Below are 22069 nucleotides of genomic sequence, written 5' to 3'. Positions count from 1 at the left end.
GGAGTGGTTCTCAATCAGAGGCAGGTGTTTATCGTTGTCTCTGATTGGGAACCATATTTAGGCAGCCATATTCTTTGAGTGTTTTGTGGGTGATTGTTCCTGTCTCTGTGTATGTTTGCACCAGATAGGGCTGTTTTGGTTTTTCACGTTACGTTTAGTGTTTTGTATTGTTCGTTATTATCTTTATTAAAGATGTATCAAGATAACCACGCTGCGTTTTGGTCCGCCTCTCCTTCGAAGGAAGAAAAGCTTAACAGAATCACCCAACACAACAGGACCAAGCGGCGTGGTGACAGGCAGCGGCAGCAGGAGCAGCGAAGTATGGACTATACGACTTGGGAGGAAATAGACAGGTGGGCGGTCGACCCAGGGAAAGTGCCGGAGCCCGCCTGGGATTCGCTGACGGCTCTGTTAGCTCCTGGCTGGCTGGCGGCTCTGGAAGCTCCTGGTTGACTGGCGGCTATGGAGGCACCTGGCTGACTGGCGGCTCTGGCGGCTCCTGGCTGACTGGCGGCTCTGGCGGTTCAGGACAGACTGGCGGCTCAGGACAGACTGGCGGCTCAGGACAGATTGGCGGCTCTGGCGGCTCAGGACAGACTGGCGGCTCTGGCGGCTCAGGACAGACGGGAGACTCTGGCGGCTCAGGACAGACGGGAGACTCTGGTGGCTCAGGACAGACGGGAGACTCTGGCGGCTCTGGACAGACGGGAGACTCTAGCAGCTCTGGACAGACGGGAGACTCTGGCAGCTCTGGAGAGATGGGAGACTCTGGCAGCTCTGGGGAGACTCTAGCAATGCTGGACAGGCGGGAGCACCTGTAGGCAAACGACGGAGAGACAGCCTGGTGCGGGGGGCTGCCACAGGAGGGCTGGTGCGTGGAGGTGGCACTGGATAGTACTCCTAAACACAACCCACCATCACTGTGTCTCATGTTAATACTACTCCTAAACACAACCCACCATCACTGTGTCTCATGTTAATACTACTCCTCAACACAACCCACCATCACTGTGTCTCATGTTAATACTACCCCTAAAGCTCTTACGAAGCATCCACCCAATCACTATAACTCTTACTTTAGGCCATTTAAAAAAATGCCTCATAACAATCTATTACTCTCAGAGACCTTAAAATAGCATGCTAAAGTATTGTATGTGAAACAACATGTACAATACTGTATCAGATTAATATGCAAAAATAAATCTACAGAGTAAACTGTACATAACAGAAAAACAAAACAACATACATTACAATAGCATCACCATGCACATAACAGGATTTAGGTGTTCATGGTTACAAACAAATTGTAAAATATAAATATTGTAAGATATCGTCAAGCATACTTACAGAGTGAAGGGGAGATGTGTTGTAAGTTAACTTACTATCAGTCTATATAAATAGACACTGAGTGTGAGGTTGGAGGTTTGAGGTCTGTGGTTGGCCAACTTTGAACTAGTCAGGGACAATAGAGTTGAATAGTTGGCACAATTGCTTCAAAGCCATTGAATACACCATTTCAGCTGATTTACCGACTGTCATTTAACTTGTGGAAGTTGAAGAAGACATGAACTACTTTAAAACGGAAATAGCCCTCAATGATGCTGCTCATTCTGTCACAGAAGACATCATGACAAAGGTGCAAAAATGTACCCTCTACCCAACTCTATGTCAGGGACCAAGAAGCTTATGCAGAGGGCTTCCTTCCGCAGTCACACAGACATTGTTTGAGAGCATCAAAACTGTGATGTATCATGGGTAAATTGTGACTGACTGAGTGATCTATAAATAATATTGAGTAGTTATTCATCAAGCAAGGTGATTTGTAGATCTCGACTCGCCTATGAAGTCAGCTACAATGTCGAACACTCCTACATTTGCATAACGTTATAGCCTTTGTAGCAAAAATCCCATTCAAGTCATAAGACCGATATTAGTAGCACATCATGTTCAAATCCTCTATAAGTGACTTGTTGAGCTTCAATGATATGTGGAAAATGCTAATATTGGTCGCATGGCTTGAATGGGATTTGTGCCACAAATGCTAAAACATTAGCAAGTGGAAACTGTGCCAAGGGAAACCAAACCAAAGCATGGATTGTTGTCATACCATGTCCATTGGTTTCCTTACCCTGTAAGCAGTCTGTGCCATTTTGTAATTTGGGTGAGCTATCCCTCTAAAGCTAATTTTCAGGAAAACATTCTAGATATCATCGCAATATGTTAGGTATCTTCAGGCTAGATTTTGTGACGATACTTTTCAATCCAGTTTCTGTGGTGGTTCTCTTCAGTCCAGGTTCAGTGGTGGTTTTCTCCCCTGGATGGTCTGATAAACAGAGTGCTAAGCATCTCTCTGAAGAGTTGTGAACGTGTCACTGGGCGAGTCCCTCACACTCTGAGAGACAGTGACACAGGAAACACAGTGTGAGCACTTTACACACTGCTCTACAACATTCTCTCACTTCTACTTTCTGTGTCCATCTCTCTCCTCCTCCTCCTCCTTATCTCTCTCTCTCTCTCTCTCGCCTCCTTACACTCTCTCTCCTCCTCCTCTTCTGCCTTACTCTCTCTCTCCTCCTCCTTACTATCTCTCTGTCCTCTCTCTCCTCCTCCTTACTCTCTTTCTCTCTCTCTCTCTCTCTCTTCTCCTCCTCCTCTATCTCTCTCTCCCCCTCCTTACTCTCTCTCTCTCTTCTCCTCCTCCTCTATCTCTATCTCTCCTCCTTAATCTCTCTCCTCCTTACTCTCTCTCTATCTCTCCTCCTCCTTACTCTCTCTCTCTCCCTCTCACACACACATATAAATACTATATACAAAATAAAAACATACATTAATACAATAAAACATACTTATTGCCAGTGTATCATAGTCAGGGCCCTTGGTTCTCATTTTCAGAGTCACTGATAGGGTCAGGATGGACAATATGGAGATAGAAAGAGAGAGAGAGAGAGAGAGAGAGAGAGAGAGAGCTGTGCCAAGGTGACAGTGAACATTGTCGAAAAGAGACTGTTATGGCACAGTAAATTCAAGTCACCAGGTGTGGGGGTGGAATTTTAACTGATATAATCACCTGTGTGTCTGCTGTGGCATCCCATCCTCCTATGGATCTACTGCTAAGAGGGACAGAGTGAGTTCTGCTCTCTAGTGACCTCTAGTGGAAGTTGATATATATGTACATGTAAACCTGGCTAGGGAACACTGACCTCTTCAGCGTGCAGGAGATGGTAACGAGGAGAGCTCCAACAGTCAGGAAAGCCTCAGCCCAACCACAGGAACCCAGAGAAACACTGGAGTCTGGAGAGCTGGACACAGGCCAGTGTGTGTTGAATACGGAGATGGAGATATGAATGGGGAAACAGGAAAGAAGAAAATGAAACAATATTTATTGAAATAGAGACCTACAAATTGTATCTTATGGTATGATAACTGTGTAACATTGTTCATGATTATTTATGGTTGTTGACCTGTGTGATTATCAATGAATATATGAAAATTAGGTGTACTTACACTGAACATACACAAACACAGAAGAAGAGATGAGACGTCCATATATACTCTCAGCCTCTCAGTAGTATTCTCCTCAGTCCTCAGAGATGATGTTAGTGATGCTGTAACTCTGTCCTGATGCTTTTGGCGAGGTAACATTCTTCTTGTACCAGGTGTATTTGTCCGCAGGTGGGTTGGCATCACTGCTGCTGGTTAGAGTCACTGAACTGCTCTCCACTATTTCACCAGAGGGACTGACTGACACTGTGGTCTTTGGTTTATCTGATGTAAAAGGATTGTCAACATAATATTAACAATGAGGAAAATAAATATATTTTGATCTATGATGATGATTGGTAAGTAAGACCTGTCTATTTTGCTTGAATGTAGAATACTGTAGAATACTGAGAGTGTACAGTTGAAATCGGAAATCGGGATATTAATAGAGAGTGATATATTTCAGCTTTTATTTCTTTCATCACATTCCCAGTGGGTCAGAAGTTTAATACACTCAATTAGTATTTGGTAGCCTTTAAATTGCCTTTAACTTGGGTCAAATGTTTCGTGTAGCCTTCCACAAGCCTCCCACAATAAGTTGGGTGAATTTTGGCCCATTCCTCCTGACAGAGCTGGTGTAACTGAGTCAGGTTTGTAGGCCTCCTTGCTGGTACACACTTTTTCAGTTCTGCCCACACATTTTCTATAGGATTTACGTCAGGGCTATGTGATGGCTACTCCAATACCTTGACTTTGTTGTCCTTAAGTAATTTTGCCACAACTTTGGAAGTATGCTTAAGGTCATTGTCCATTTGGAAGACCCATTTGCGACCAAGCTTTAACTTTCTTCCTCAAGACTGATGTCTTGAGATGTTGCTTCAATATATCCACATCATTTTCCTTCCTCATGATGCAATCTATTTTGTGAAGTGCACCAGTCCCTCTTGCAGCAAAGCACCCCCACAACATGAATCTGCCACCCCCGTGCTTCACGGATGGGATGATGTTCTTCGGCTTGCAAGCCTCCACCTTTTCCCTTCAAACATAACGATGGTCATTATGGCCAAACAGTTCTATTTTTTTTTCATCAGACTAGAGGACATTTCTCCAAAAAGTATGATCTTTGTCCCCATGTGCAGTTGCAAACCATAGTCTGGCTTTTTTATGGCGGTTGTGGAGCAGTGGTTTCTTCCTTGCTGAGCGGCCTTTCAGGTTGTTTATATAGGACCTGTTTTACTGTGGATATAGATACCTTTGTACGTGTTTCCTCCAGCATCTTCACAAGGTCCTTTGCTGTTGTTCTGGGATTGATTTGCACTTTTCGCACCAAAGTACGTTCATCTCTAGGAGACTGAACGCGTCTCCTTCCTGAGCGGTATGACGGCTGCGTGGTCCCATGGTGTTTATACTTATTCTATTGTTTGTACAGATGAACGTGGCATCTTCTGGCGTTTGCAAATTGCTCCCAAGTAGTTCTACATTTTTTTTTCTGAGGTCTTGGCTGATTTCTTTTGATTTTCCAATGATGTCAAGCAAAGAGGCACTGAGTTTGAAGGTAGGCCTTGAAATACATCCAGAGGTACACCTCCAATTAACTCAAATCATGTCAATTAGCCTATTTGAATCTTCTAAAGCCATGCCATCATTTTCTGGAATTTTCCAAGCTGTTTGAAGGCACAGTCAACTTAGTGTATGTAAACTTCTGACCCACTGGAATTGTGATACAGTGAATTATAAGTGAAATTATCTGTTTGTAAACAATTGTTTGAAAAATTACCTGTGTCATGCACAAGTAGATGTCCGAAACCGACTTGCCAAAACTATAGTTTTTAACAAGAAATTTGTGGAGTGGTTGAAAAACGAGTTTTAATGACTCCAACTTAAGTGTATGCAAACTTTCGACTTCAACTGTACATAATAGAGCTCAACAGTCTTTAGTCCTAAAAACTAGAATTTAGTTACCTCTGGTTTTTTCTGCCTGTAGGGAAAATTAATGGGGAGGGAATTGGGTTTTGAGATACATGCCGAAAGTAAGGTCTGAGGTTATGACAGGTTTAGGTGATCTTATACGTTTTGTTCTATGAAATAATATCCGTCAGTTAATATCAGTCAGTTAATATCAGTCAGTTAATATCCGACAGTTAATATCCGTCAGTTAATATCAGTCAGTTAATATCAGTCAGTTAATATCAGTCAGTTAATATCCGACAGTTAATATCAGTCAAATCAGTCAGTTAATATCAGTCAAATAATATCAGTCAGTTAATATCCGACAGTTAATATCCGTCAGTTAATATCAGTCAGTTAATATCAGTCAAATCAGTCAGTTAATATCAGTCAAATAATATCAGTCAGTTAATATCCGACAGTTAATATCCATCAGTTAATATCAGTCAGTTAATATCAGTCAAATCAGTCAGTTAATATCAGTCAAATAATATCAGTCAGTTAATATCAGTCAGTTAATATCAGTCAGATAATATCAGTCAGTTAATATCAGTCAGTTAATATCAGTCAGTTAATATCAGTCAAATCAGTCAGTTAATATCAGTCAAATAATATCAGTCAGTTAATATCAGTCAGTTAATATCAGTCAGATAATATCAGTCAGTTAATATCAGTCAGTTAATATCAGTCAGTTAATATCAGTCAGTTAATATCAGTCAGTTAATATCAGTAAAATCAGTCAGTTAATATCAGTCAAATAATATCAGTCAGTTAATATCAGTCAGTTAATATCAGTCAAATAATATCAGTCAGTTAATGTAATATCAGTCAAATAATATCAGTCAGTAAAATCAGTCAGTTAATATCAGTCAGTTAATATCAGTCAGTTAATATCAGTCAGTTAATATCAGTAAAATCAGTCAGTTAATATCAGTCAAATAATATCAGTCAGTTAATATCAGTCAGTTAATATCAGTCAAATAATATCCGTCAGTTAATATCAGTCAAATAATATCAGTCAGTTAATATCAGTCAGTTAATATCAGTCAGTTAAGATGACCTTTATGAATTAAACACATAGATGTACTTAGACCGTAGCTTAGGCCCATTATTTGATGTATTGTATGGTGAGGTCGCTTGTCATTGAGCAGTTCAATGTATTTATGTATATGACAAATAAACCAAACTTTGAACCTAAAAACACAGGCCCTGAAATAACAGCTCAAACACAGGCCCTGAAATAACATCTCAAACACAGGCCCTGAAATAACAGCTCAAACACAGGCCCTGAAATAACAGCTCAAACACAGGCCCTGATTTAACAGCTCAAACACAGGCCCTGATTTAACAGCTCAAACACAGGCCCTGAAATAACAGTTCAAACACAGGCCCTGAAATAACAGTTCAAACACAGGCCCTGAAATAACAGCTCAAACACAGGCCCTGATTTAACAGCTCAAACACAGGCCCTGATTTAACAGCTCAAACACAGGCCCTGAAATAACAGCTCAAACACAGGCCCTGAAATAATAGTTCAAACACAGGCCCTGAAATAACAGTTCAAACACAGGCCCTGAAATAACAGTTCAAACACAGGCCCTGAAATAACAGCTCAAACACAGGCCCTGATTTAACAGCTCAAACACAGGCCCTGATTTAACAGCTCAAACACAGGCCCTGATTTAACAGCTCAAACACAGAACCTGAAATAACAGCTCAAACACAGTCCCTGAAATAACAGCTCAAACACAGGCCCTGAAATAACAGTTCAAACACAGGCCCTGAAATAACAGCTCAAACACAGGCCCTGAAATAACAGTTCAAACACAGGCCCTGAAATAACAGCTCAAACACAGGCCCTGAAATAACAGTTCAAACACAGGCCCTGAAATAACAGCTCAAACACAGGCCATGAAATAACAGTTCAAACACAGGCCCTGAAATAACAGTTCAAACACAGGCCCTGAAATAACAGTTTAAACACAGGCCCTGAAATAACAGTTCAAACACAGGCCCTGAAATAACAGTTCAAACACAGGACCTGAAATAACAGCTCAAACACAGGCCCTGAAATAACAGTTCAAACACAGGTCCTGAAATAACAGTTCAAACACGGGCCCTGAAATAACAGTTCAAACACAGGCCCTGAAATAACAGTTCAAACACAGGCCCTGAAATAACAGCTCAAACACAGGCCCTGAAATAACAGTTCAAACACAGGCCCTGAAATAACAGTTCAAACACAGGCCCTGAAATAACAGTTCAAACACAGGCCCTGAAATAACAGCTCAAACACAGGCCCTGAAATAACAGTTCAAACACAGGCCCTGAAATAACAGTTCAAACACAGGCCCTGAAATAACAGTTCAAACACAGGCCCTGAAATAACAGTTCAAACACAGGCCCTGAAATAACAGCTCAAACACAGGCCCTGAAATAACAGTTCAAACACAGGCCCTGAAATAACAGTTCAAACACAGGCCCTGAAATAACAGCTAAAATCACATTCAAATAAAATAAAATGTATTTATAAAGCCCTTTCTACATCAGGAGATGTCATCACGTGTTGATACAGAAATCCAGACTAAAACCACAAACAGAAAGATGCAGATGTCACCACGTGTTGATACAGAAACCCAGACTAAAACCCCAAACAGCAAGATGCAGATGTCACCACGTGTTGATACAGAAACCCAGCCTTAAACCCCAAACAGCAAGATGCAGATGTCACCATGTGTTGATACAGAAACAAAGACTAAAACCACAAACAGCAAGATGCAGATGTCACCACGTGTTGATACAGAAACCCAGACTAAAACCCCAAACAGCAAGATGCAGATGTCACCACGTGTTGATACAGAAACCCAGACTAAAACCACAAACAGCAAGATGCAGATGTCACCACGTGTTGATACAGAAACCCAGACTAAAACCACAAACAGCAAGATGCAGATGTCACCACGTGTTGCTTTTTGATGAACCAGAGGGTTGTTGTGACTGTATAACCACTGGGATATGTGTAAGAGCAGGACAGATCCACTGTTGACCCCTTCAAGGTACAGATACTCTGAGTGGTGTATGTAACACTCCAGACATTCTGACTCAGTACCACTGAAACACAGTTAGACATCACAAGGACGTTACATTAAGTTCAAGGTCTTGTGACTCACACTAACACTTTGTTCCATAGTTGCTGAGTTGAGACATAGATACTCTTTGGTTGAGTGTGATGGAAACCACAGATAAGATTCACTCAGTGAGGTGAGAAAGACAACTGTTTAAAATGGAGTGGAGACGCCAAATGTGTCGACAGTAGAACATAAAAATGGTTATGCTTTTAGAAATATCTGTAGTTTGACGAACTGGGCAACTAAAAGATAAGAATGAGACCGTACCTGCTACAGACCAGAGAAAGACCACCAGAGAAAGACGACCACCTGCTGTTCTCAAGACCATTGTTGCATCTCCCACCCTGCAGTCTTAGAAACATAAACAACAACTCACTCTATAGCTGGTGAATAACTCCACCTGATACATTGAAGTATAAACTATAAATGGGGTACAGGGCCTCATTACTGAAAATGAACCAGGCTCATGTTGTGTTGTGTTGTATTGTGCTATATGGTTGTCTATGTGAATACTGTCTGTCTGTAAGTCTATAGCACTATGTATGTAATGTGTGTGACGTGTTGCATGTCTGTCTATTTAAGATGACATGATGTATGATGCAAAAACGATTTATCTAATGGATACAATAAAGTCATCATCATCATCACCATCATCATCACCATCATTATAAACATCAACAGCGTATTGAACAGATCTGTAGAACTGTAAACACATATTTCTGAATGTTCTGAAGCTGTTTTATTCTCAGAACCCCAAATACAGGAGGATAAATGTTCAATCATCTACGGTCCGTCAAGCTGTATAGCAGCCTAAAGACTGACGCCCGGTTTCAATTATAGCTCCTATCCCCAAGCTGTGAGGATAAACAGAAGTCACACACACAATGTTACAATGTTTGTTTGCTTGTCTATTTTACCCCGATTAATCATCTCATCACTATGTATATCAACACTCCTACACTGAGACACTTTATGAATACAGACCCTGATGTAACAACCAAAACACAGCTCAAAACATAACAAGTAAAATGATACATTACCCTCAAGTATATGACTTATGACTAAAAACAAATAACCAAAAACTATTTTTCCAGATATTGTCAACTGTACTTACAGGGTGAAGTGAAGGGGAGAGGTCTTGTACAGTGAATCAACTTACTGGTAGTGAGTGGGAACTGCTAGTAAGTGTCAGTTCTGTGGTTGATACATATTTAAAGTAGATGACAACTGTCCTCTCCTTCCTCTTTAAGACATTAACATGCATGAAGACCAGACCAGCACATCAGAAAAGGGAAGTTACCGTATTAAAATGGGTCCTACATTTCTATAATGGACAAAATGTCCCCCATTTCCACTTTTATATAAATACAGAACCATGTTAACAATATGTTGACTATTCTATATGGAATGTTTATAATATCTTAGAATGTGTTGTCTTGTCCCTCTGAGTTCTACATGGAACAGGTCAAAGTTCCATTTACATTTGGTCAGTTCCATGATGTCATTCTATTCATTCTATTCTACTAACCCATTTAATGTACACTCCTCATCAGCTGCATCAAAGACCCTGCCCTGACCCCCTTTAGTGTCTACAACATTGTTGTTGTAAAGGCGTTGGCCTGGGCAACAACCCCCTCAAGATTCTAATGAATCATCTCCATCATCTAACATCAATAATAAAACATGTTTCACAGCTCAAGCCGAGGGGGCGGGGGAAGGAAATCAGAGGAGCACTCCTCTTCACTTTGATTGACACTTACTCCTACTGTGTGTCCAGTGTGCTGTCTGTGCTGTGTGTCAGAGGACTACAAAAGTGGTGACACCCTCCCAACAGCCCCATTCTCTCCAAGGTTCCTGTTCCCTTTTCAGGTAGCTACACGGTCCCTCCGCCCCTTCCTCAATCTTCAAATTCATTATTCCTTCTCTTCTTTCTTAATCTGTCATATCCGGACGTTACGTGGTGTTCAGGGTTGTCAGGGTTGCCATGGTTTCCTGTCTCTCCCTCTCTGGTCTGGCAAGTTCCAACTCAGTGTGTGCGTGCGTGTGTGCGTGCATGTTTGTGTGTGTGTTTGTTGATGAACAGTGCTGATTGTTGATCTATTACAGTTTATCTCCTGACAGTAATGGAGTATCCCTGGCTGGCCTATAGGCTAGCCACTCATGCATTATGTTGCTCAATGGCTCCATCATGTGTACAATAGACAGAAATACAAGAAACATAATTGATTTATTTGTTGTCTATTGATTGTCTAACTTTGAGCTTATTTACAACATGATACTTGTACTGTATTCAATGTAAAAAAAACTGAAAAATGTAATGTATCTAAAATAGGTAATAATTAATAATTTGATAATAAAACAAGCAATATTATGACACTGAACAATATGGTATAACATAATATAAAATATAAATTGCCCAATAACATCTGACACCATTACAAAGTAAAACGTATTAAAACAAATCAGGAGAAACTCCAGAGCTACAATTATTTAAAAGCTCTTATCAATATTATTAATTTTGTTTCACTAAAACAAGCCAATACTTTATCTATTATAAAAAATCTGGAATTGGCTAAATCCCATAGAAAAAGATCAAAAACAGATAAGTACACAAGAAAAGTAGGCTATTTATTAAGCGGAGCAAGTTCAGAAAGGAAACCCGAGGGCCCGCCTCAACTGAGAATGGAACCAATTAGAGGCTAGTATCATTAACGACTTCCTTATTGACCTGGTCTGCTCTTACATCCTTACATCCTTCTGCCGCTTGCTGCTACTAAGCGCTGGCTTCTTTTTCTCCATTGACTGCTGCTGTAACTAGCTGTTTCTCACTATGCTGCTGATTTCTGATATGTTTTCTTTGTAAGTGCTCGCTAGCTGTGTTTAAACCTCACCAGCATCGTTCAATATGCTCATGTTGCAATGTTTGGCTGCTGCGGTGATGTGATTGATTGTGAGGATCAACCATGTTACTGCTCTGTTTTCAGTTAATAGCCGGCGACATGTAGAATTAGCTAAGTAGAATTAGCCTCAGGAGTAGTCAATCATATAACCTACTTGTTTGTTCCCAATACCAGCTTTCGAGCTGAGTCAGTGCGCTCCGTGAACCATCATAGAGAATAGTCCTTCATCCATACAAGGAGGAAGAAGCCTGTGCTAGACTAGCATACAGGCTATGTGTTGCTATACAGTGAGTGAGAAGCAATGTTTTCAGATCATGAGCAGGAGATACTGTTTATCACAGTGATTCAGTAGTATTTCAGTCTGTGGACGTTAACTAGTTTAGTACAACATGTCGTCAGCTCACGAAACCGCTGAAATCAATGCACACGATCAGCTATAGCTTACATTTTACAGGTCATCCCGGTCACATTAGTCGGTGTGACTTTCGCCGACAGTCACTATTCAAATGTTGTCCAAAATATTTCTGGTTATTATTCTTGGAACCCTATTCTCTTACACAGTTTAAACTAGAAGCCTTCAAATGAACTTGCAAACTGGTCTGGACTAGTGCATTTGTATAGTTACACTTTTGCTGCACTTCTACTCTGATTTGCTCAGAGCGTCTGCTAGCTCATTGGTGCAGGGGTTCTTAAACCTTTTCAGCCTGGGACCCGAATGCAACATTCTGTGTTTTCCTGGGACCCAAACTTAGGAAAATATGCAACTATACATAAATATCAGTACATTTCATTGGCCTTGTGCCTAAAACAAACGCAATATAGACAAAAACAAATAACAATGACATTAAATATCTATTAATGTTTATTTTCCCCCATTGAAAACACATATCTGTCTAGGCTGGAAAATACAATAAATCATTTTAATTCTGAATTAGAATAAAAGGATTGATCACATCACACAGATGAATAACAGAACACATGTAACAGTATAACGTCCCCTCGTGCGAAGCAGGGACCCTCTGCACACATCAACAACAGTCACCCACGAAACGTCGTTACCCATCACTCCACAAAAGCCGTGGCCCTTGCAGGGCAAGGGGAACTACTACGTCAAGGTCTCAGAGCAAGTGACGTCACTGATTGAAACGCTATTTAGCGCGCACCGCTAACTAAGCTAGCCGTTTCACATCCGTTACACTCACCCCCCTTTTGACCTTCCTCCTTTTCCGCAGCAACCAGTGATCCGGGTCAACAGCATCAATGTAACAGTATAACTTTAAACCGTCCCCTCGCCCATACCCGGGCTCGAACCAGGGACGCTCTGCACACATCAACAACAGTCACCCTCGAAGCATCGTTACCCATCGCTCCACAGAGCAAGTGACGTCACCGATTCAAACGCTATTTAGCGCGCACCGCTAACTAAGCTAGCCGTTTCACATCCGTTACACACACACACAGGCTTTTTGATAGTGCAACCCTAAGTAACAGTACAGATGAAAAATGATCAGGCCTACTGTACATCTTACTGTACAAATGCTTGTTGAAAGTCAAGGTTGGAACTGTTGCTGTTAAACGGGGCAAGTTCAAATCCCAGAGCTGACAATTTAAAAATCTGTCGTTCTGCCCCTGAACAGGCAGTTAACCCACTAGGCCGTCATTGAAAATAAGAATTTGTTCTTAACTGACTTGCCTGGTTAAATAAAGGTCAAAACAAATAAAATACATATGTTTTTATTCTGACCTGGAATAAAGTGATTGATCACATCTGTAGACCAGAAAACCCCCACACAGTCCTAATGAGAGCAGGTCTATTCTGGGCTCTGTTTTTGACAGTGCAACACTGAGGTCAAGCTCAGCCTTGAAACTGTTTCTGTACATGTTTTTAAGTGTCAGAGTTGAGAACCCTGACTCACATAGGTATGTGGTGCCAAACTGGACCAGAACATCTACTGCTTTTTCAGTCAGGCAGGAGACCGCTTCCTACTGTAGATGAGCAACCCAGAACTGTGAGTGTGTTTGCCTCAAAAAGTATCTTGCTTCAATCAGTTAATTCCAGAATAACAATTATTATTGTATTTTAACAGCAACAGTTCCAACCTAGACTAGTTTTCAACAATAATTTCTACAGTAAGATGTAAAGTAGGCCTGATCATTTTTCATTTTCATCTGTACTGTTACTAGGGTTGCACTCTCAGTAGCTAGCTTGTTTTGGCGAATGTTAGCTATTAGCTGTGTACAAGGCCAGGGGATTGAAAGAGAAACTCACATCTACCACTATGAGTTAGTTAGTACTCCCTTATTACTGCTTATCACTGGGGCCAACCTGTTATAAAATGCCAACAATCTGAACGACAGCACTGCATCGTGTGTAGCCGAGTGATCTTCAAGAAAAGTGCAGAAAAAGAGATCCGGTACACAACTCTGATGCACACAGGCATCTCCCTCTCACACTGGTGCAGCTGCCAAACTGAGCAGAGACGCTGCTTAAGCAGAAAGCGCACTGAACAGAGAGCGCAGATGCACTTGGCCAAATCAATTCCAGTAATTCATGAAATAATGATATATTTACACTGAGACGTCGCGACCCACCATTAACAGGTCCGTGACCCAACTTTAAGAAAGGCTGCATTAGTGCATACTGACTGACTGGTTGCATCACCGACTGTTATGGCGACTGATCGTCCTCCGACCAAAAGGCCTGTATGGCCCAGTACATCACTGGGGCCAAGCTTTAACCTCTAACCTGACAGTGTCAGAGGAAGGCCATAAAAATTGTCAGACTCCAGCTACCCCAGTCATAGGCTGTTCTCTTTGCTACCACACGGCAAGAGGTCCCGGACCGCCAAGTCTAGGTCCAAAAGGCTTCTGAACAGCTTCTACCCCCAAGCCAAGACTCCTGAACAGCTAATCAAAGGGAGACCAAAACGCTGCTGCAACACTCTGTTTATTATCTATGCATAGTCACTTTAACCGTACCTACATGTACATATTACCTCAACTACCCAGTGTCCCCCAAATTGGCTCTGTACGATACCCCCTGTAGAGGGGTTGGGTTAAATGCAGAAGACACATTTCAGTTGAATGCATTCAGTTGTACAACTGACAAGGTATCCCCTTTCCCTTTATATATCCTCTATTTTTTACTTAACACTTATTTTTTCGTAACTTATATTTTTCATAACTTCTGAAAGCATAGTTGGTTAAGGGGCTTGTAAGTAAGCATTTCCCTGTAAGATCTACACCTGTTGTATTCCGCACATGTGACAAATACAATTCGATACTGTTGCATGAGTCACATTATTAGTTTCCATTTGATGGTATAATTTGTGTCAATCTAATATTTACTTCATCCTTATCTACAACAGTAGGTTTAGGCTCTGATGTATTAGCCATGTTCTAATCCTGTTCTGTATTTTACATAGTTAGTCCTCCCTGTCGGTCCATCTTTACATAGTTAGTCCTCCCTGTCGGTCCATCTTTACATAGTTAGTCCTCCCTGTCGGTCCATCTTTACATAGTTAGTCCTCTCTGTCGGTCCATCTTTACATAGTTAGTCCTCCCTGTCGGTCCATCTTTACATAGTTAGTCCTCCCTGTCGGTCCATCTTTACATAGTTAGTCCTCCCTGTCGGTCCATCTTTACATAGTTAGTCCTCCCTGTCGGTCCATCTTTACATAGTTAGTCCTCCCTGTCGGTCCATCTTTACATAGTTAGTCCTCCCTGTCGGTCCATCTTTACATAGGTAGTCCTCCCTGTCGGTCCATCTTTACATAGTTAGTCCTCCCTGTCGGTCCATCTTTACATAGTTAGTCCTCCCTGTCGGTCCATCTTTACATAGGTAGTCCTCCCTGTCGGTCCATCTTTACATAGGTAGTCCTCCCTGTCGGTCCATCTTTACATAGTTAGTCTTCCCTGTCGGTCCATCTTTACATAGTTAGTCCTCCCTGTCGGTCCATCTTTACATAGTTAGTCCTCCCTGTCGGTCCATCTTTACATAGTTAGTCCTCCCTGTCGGTCCATCTTTACATAGTTAGTCCTCCCTGTCGGTCCATCTTTACATAGGTAGTCCTCCCTGTCGGTCCATCTTTACATAGTTAGTCCTCCCTGTCGGTCCATCTTTACATAGTTAGTCCTCCCTGTCGGTCCATCGTTACATAGGTTGTCCTCCCTGTCGGTCCATCTTTACATAGGTAGTCCTCCCTGTCGGTCCATCTTTACATAGTTAGTCCTCCCTGTCGGTCCATCTTTACATAGTTAGTCCTCCCTGTCGGTCCATCTTTACATAGTTAGTCCTCCCTGTCGGTCCATCTTTACATAGTTAGTCCTCCCTGTCGGTCCATCTTTACATAGTTAGTCCTCCCTGTCGGTCCTTCTTTACATAGTTAGTCCTCCCTGTCGGTCCATCTTTACATAGTTAGTCCTCCCTGTCGGTCCATCTTTACATAGTTAGTCCTCCCTGTCGGTCCATCTTTACATAGTTAGTCCTCCCTGTCGGTCCATCTTTACATAGTTAGTCCTCCCTGTCGGTCCATCTTTACATAGTTAGTCCTCTCTGTCGGTCCATCTTTACATAGTTAGTCCTCCCTGTCGGTCCATCTTTACATAGTTAGTCCTCCCTGTCGGTCCATCTTTACATAGTTAGTCCTCCCTGTCGGTCCATCTTTACATAGTTAGTCCTCCCTGTCGGTCCATCTTTACATAGTTAGTCCTCCCTGTCGGTCCATCTTTACATAGTTAGTCCTCCCTGTCGGTCCATCTTTACATAGTTAGTCCTCCCTGTCGGTCCATCTTTACATAGTTAGTCCTCCCTGTCGGTCCATCTTTACATAGTTAGTCCTCCCTGTCGGTCCATCTTTACATAGTTAGTCCTCCCTGTCGGTCCATCTTTACATAGTTAGTCCTCCCTGTCGGTCCATCTTTACATAGTTAGTCCTCTCTGTCGGTCCATCTTTATATTGTATGCTACTGTAGCGATCACTTCATTCTAGTCATCATGTATTAGCTACTGTTGTTCATTCTTATTAATCTTCTGCTAGTAATACATTTACGCATGTTATCATGTATGCTTGTACATAGTGAGTATGCAGGCATCTTATACCCTAAAGAGACTCACTCTGCTACAGTAGTTTTAGTGAGAGTGGGTCATATCTACCACCATCGTGCTGGCCCAAATGCTGTTGGCCGCTATATGCGCTGTTCAGCAGTCAAGCATTACTGGATCTTTTTATCATTAAGCATATGTTCATTGATGTACGGCATCATTTAAAATGCCATACTACTTCTTAAACCTGACTTTCTTCCTCAGATTTCAAGTTATCACATTGGACCTTAGTGGGGAAGCTGACACTGTGATTACTAATCAAGGCTAGCTATAATTTCAGCTGTGTTGGATGGGCTGTTAATATTAGCATTACCTAACATGTGGTGGTCTTACTGTAGTTTCAGCTGTGTTGGATGGGATGTTGATACTACCATTACCTAGCATGTGGTGGTCTTACTGTAGTTTCAGCTGTGTTGGATGGGATGTTGGTGCTAGCATTACCTAGCATGTGGTGATCTTACTATAGTTTCAGCTGTGTTGGATGGGATGTTGATACTAGCATTACCTAGCATGTGGTGATCTTACTATAGTTTCAGCTGTGTTGGATGGGATGTTGATACTAGCATTACCTAGCATGTGGTGGTCTAACTATAGTTTCAGCTGTGTTGGATGGGATGTTGATACTAGCATTACCTAGCATGTGGTGGTCTTACTGTAGTTTCAGCTGTGTTGGATGGGATGTTGATACTAGCATTACCTAGCATGCGGTGGGCTTACTATAGTTTCAGCTGTGTTTGATGGGATGTTGATACTAGCATTACCTAGCATGCGGTGGGCTTACTATAGTTTCAGCTTTGTTGGATGGGATGTTGATACTAGCATTATCTAGCATGTGGTGGTCTTACTGTAGTTTCAGCTGTGTTGGATGGGATGTTGATACTAGCATTACCTAGCATGTGGTGGTCTTACTATAGTTTCTGCTGTGTTGGATGGGCTGTTAATACTAGCATTACCTAGCATGCGGTGGGCTTACTAAACACCTGAAGGAGCAGAGCTAATGAATAGTTCAACATATTTCTACATGGAATGTAATCAAATCTGGAAATGGCAAAATCTTATAGAAAAAGAGCAGAAGCATAATCTATCCCATTTATCATCTATATACAAACTGTATTTATCATCTATATACATACTGTATTTATCATTAGGATAACAATCTAAATTCCAGCATTCACTCAGAAGTTAAAGGTCATTGTCTCAAACCTTCTAGATTATAAAGCATAATGATAGTAAGAGAATAGCATTATGAGGCCTAGCTTTGGTTTGATGCTGTTGCTCTTCAGTCCAGGTTCTGTGGTGGTTCTCTTCAGTCCAGGTTCTGTGGTGGTTCTCTTCAGTCCAGGTTCTGTGGTGGTTCTCTTCAGTCCAGGTTCTGTGGTGGTTCTCTTCAGTCCAGGTTCTGTGGTGGTTCTCTTCAGTCCAGGTTCTGTGGTGGTTCTCTTCAGTCCAGTTTCTATGGTGGTTCTCTTCAGTCCAGGTTCTGTGGTGGTTTTCTTCAGTCCAGTTTCTATGGTGGTTCTCTTCAGTCCAGGTTCTGTGGTGGTTCTCTTCAGTCATGTTCTTTGGTGGTTCTCTTCAGTCCAGGTTCTGTTGTGGTTCTCTTCAGTCCAGATTCTGTGGTGGTTCTCTTCAGTCCAGGTTATGTTGTGGTTCTCTTCAGTCCAGGTTCTGTAGTGGTTCTCTTCACTCAAGGTTCTGTGTTGGTTTTCTTCACTCAAGGTTATGTGGTGTTTCTCTTTAGTCCAGGTTCTGTGGTGGTTCTCTTCAGGCCGGGTTGTAGTTCTCTTCAGTTCTCATAATCGGAGGCATCAGCATCTATATGAGGGATTGTGACAGTGGGGGAGTCCCTCACATTCTGAAATAAGACACTGAATGAGCACATTACACACCACTCCGTGACATTTTTATAGACACACACACACATTAAACACACTTACTGCCAGGGTGTCATACTCTGGTGACCTGGTCTTCATGTTCAGAGCTGTGTACGTGTCACTGTTAGGATCAGGATGAACACTCTGTGGAGAGAGAGAGTTGTCACGATAAGAGTGAAAATAGTATGAGAGAGACCCGTCATGACATAGTAAATTAATGTCACCAGGTGTGGAGGTGGAGGTGTAACTGATATAGTCACCTGTATCCCTGTTATGGCATCACTTCCTGCTGTGGATCTCCTGTAAAGTGGGACAGAGTGAATTCTGCTCTCTAGTGACCACTAGTGGAAGTTTATATGTTACTAATACAGTTTTGCACATGAATAAATGAATATATTAATGCATTCACAACAAATCAGAGTGCTAAGGGGAATTTATAAAACATTTGAAAAATTCTGTCACCTGAACCACATGAAGCCAGAGAGACAGAGGATGAGAACCAGAACAACAATTATGATTCCTACAGCTGCAGTCAAAACTGATGTTTGTTTCCCTATAATAAAATATGGATGACATGAGTACATGGTAATACAGGACTTTAATGGTGTTCCTATGAACTGACAATGAATATACACTAACAAAGGACATTTATACTATAATCAGACACTATACCAAACATTAGGAACACCTTCCTAACAAGTGACATCAAAGGGGGATCAAAGCTTCACCAGGATTCACCTGGTCAGTCTGTCTATGTCATGGAAAGAACAGGTGTTCTTAATGTTTTGTACACTCAATGTTTAATTATAAAAATCCATATTAAAAGTATTAACATTAGAATGAACCATGTAGTTCTGTATTGAAGTATTGAAGATGTAACTTTACCTGTTACAATGATCATCTGAGCTGTAGAGATCTTAGATCCTATTGTATTCTGGGCCTCACAGTAATATTCTCCTCTGTCCTCAGAGAGGATGTTAGTGATGCTGTAACTCTGTCCTGATGCTTTTGGTGAGGTTACGTTCTTCTTGTACCAGGTGTATTTGTCCACAGGTGGGTTGGCATCACTGCTGCAGGTCAGAGTCACTGAACTGCCCTCCACTATTTCACCAGAGGGACTGACTGACACTGAGGTGTTCTTTGGGCCGTCTGGTGGACAATATGTAACACATTGTTCATACATAGAGCTTTACATGAGGAGCATCATGGAACTTGGATTTATGATTAAAATAAATGAAATATTAATATAAATATGTAAAACTTAGACATTAATGTAACAATACAGTGTTTGTGAAGTACTTGTAGTTACTACAGTAATGAGATGAGTACAATCATGGAACTTGTTCTGTTCCACTGCAACACTAACTAATGATTGGATGATTTTGGAAGTCTTTGAAACATGTATCAGTCATACTCACACACTGCAGGAGAATTGATGCCTTTTACAGCACAGTAGAAGCTGTCTTCCGTTTTAAAGTACAATGAGTATGAGGGGGAGGAGGCTCCTTGTACAATCGTACTGTTCCTGTACCAGATGTAGGTGGGGTTACCAGTCAGAGTACAGGTGGTGCTACAGGTCAGTGTCATTAACCACCATGTAGTGGTCACCTTCACCTGCAGGTCTGGAGTAGATAACAACATTAAAACCATCAATGACCTGTTGTCTAGTTCAAATGAGGCAGGAGTGGACGTTCTCAAATCATCAATTCAGACATTCCTATTAAATGCATACTTTCACATTTATATTATTTCAATACAAATCAAGACAATTTTCCAGAACCAATTAAACAGATCAACACTATATATAATATCACTGTACCTGTAACAGACAGAGTGATTAAACAGATCAACACTATATATAATATCACTGTACCTGTAACAGACAGAGTGATTAAATAGATCAACACTATATATAATATCACTGTACCTGTAACAGACAGAGTGATTAAACAGATCACACTATATATATAATATCACTGTACCTGTAACAGACAGAGTGATTAAACAGATCACACTATATATAATATCACTGTACCTGTAACAGACAGAGTGATTAAACAGATCAACACTATATATAATATCACTGTACCTGTAACAGACAGTGACTCCAGGATCACCAGTATATTTCTCTCCAGTCTGATCTGTTATAAATCTGAACTTGTACTCAGCTGAGTCCCTCTCCCTCAGGTCTGTGATTTTCAGGGTGTGGACATTCATCCTATCACTACGGTACGTCACACGACCTTTGTAGTCTGGGTTGTCTCTCAGATTTATAATTTTAGTGAACCAGAAGGTTGTTGTGACTGTACCACTGGGATATGTGTAAAAGCAGAACAGATCCACTGATGACCCCTTCAAGGCACAGATACTCTGAGTGGAGTATGTCACACTCCAGCCATCCTGACCCAGTACCACTGAAACACAGTCCCACAACACAATGGTATCAGAATTAGGACACTATCTATTGGTTCACACTGACTGTAGGGTTTGTCTCCACTATGTTGCTATAGTTGCTGAGTTGAGTGTGAATGGAAACCACAGAAAACGATTTAAGTGAAGTGGAGACGCCTAACAGAACACACCAGAATAACATCATGATTCTTAACCTTTTTCGAAATGTCTGTTAATTAACCAGAGCAACTAAAAGATAAGAATGAGACCATACCTGCGACAGACCAGAGAAAGACCACCAACACACTTTCTGCTGTTCTCAAGGACATTGTTGCATCTCCCACCCTGCAGTCTTAGAAACATAAACAACAACTCACTCTGTAGCTGGTGAATAACTCCACCTGATACAATGAAGTATAAGCTGTAAATGGGGTACAGGGCCTCATCACTGAAAATGAACCAAGCTCATATTGTGTACTGTATTGTGTTACAGACGTGGATCTTAATTTGATCACACTTTTGTTGTAGAGAATTTTCCTGCTTCCTGGAAATGCAAACTTGTAGTGGATTCAAGGTTTATAAAGGCTTCTAGCTGTCAGGGATCCCTCCAGTACTGCTGCTCATTCTGTGCACCAGTTCTGGAAGTCTACGTCACTGGCTTTCTAGGCATCACTGAACTGTCTAATTACCCACACCTGGTTCCCATTTCCCCTGATTAGCAATTGTATAAATGTGCCCTCTGTTCACCGTTGTCTTGGTCAGTTATTGTTTCCATGTCTGTTGGTCTTGTGAGTACCTGTGCTTTGTTGCGTTGGCTTTCGTGCTACGTGTACTTATTATTACGTGTCTCGCCCTGTGTATTTATTAGAGGTTTAACATGGCTGTTTTGTTTGGTTTTCATCCCTGTGTTTTGGGCTTTGTCCCCATGACTTTTTATGGCAGGTTGTATTGTTTGATGGACTATTAAAACCTATTACGTATTCCTGCGCCTGTCTCCTGTCATTTATACAACGTGACACTAACGTTTGTAATTTAAAATGTCAGACTTGATTTTCCCTAACAAACTGTCAACCACCACATTAATTATAGTCCACATAATTCACTTTTCCTGTTGCTGCAGGAATATTAAGATCCTACGTCTGTATACGGTTGTGTGAATACTGTCTGTATTGCACTGTAAACACACATTTCTATATTGATTGTTCTGAAACTGTTATTGTCAGAACCTCAAATATAGGAGGACAA

The 22069-nt window shown here is 41.4% G+C and overlaps 1 protein-coding gene across 1 annotated transcript in view; it reads right to left on the bottom strand.

The window, feature by feature from the left end:
• LOC139424236 (B-cell receptor CD22-like) overlaps nt 1-21153 on the bottom strand; it is a 58435-nt gene extending 37282 nt beyond the window's left edge. Inside the window, exons 1-6 of the mRNA XM_071175914.1 lie at nt 21099-21153; nt 20518-20847; nt 19852-20055; nt 19455-19582; nt 18497-18577; nt 2374-2392 (exon numbers count right to left, since the gene is read on the bottom strand). Coding sequence (XP_071032015.1) covers nt 2374-2392; nt 18497-18577; nt 19455-19582; nt 19852-20055; nt 20518-20847; nt 21099-21153 — 817 coding nt within the window. The remainder of the gene's footprint in view (nt 1-2373; nt 2393-18496; nt 18578-19454; nt 19583-19851; nt 20056-20517; nt 20848-21098) is intronic.
• Nucleotides 21154-22069: the final 916 nt, after the last annotated feature.

This window comes from Oncorhynchus clarkii, chromosome 13, assembly GCF_045791955.1.
Source record: "Oncorhynchus clarkii lewisi isolate Uvic-CL-2024 chromosome 13, UVic_Ocla_1.0, whole genome shotgun sequence".
Lineage (NCBI taxonomy): Eukaryota > Metazoa > Chordata > Actinopteri > Salmoniformes > Salmonidae > Oncorhynchus > Oncorhynchus clarkii.
Note: the sequence above shows the minus strand (reverse complement) of the source record. Positions and strands in the feature narration are given on the sequence as shown.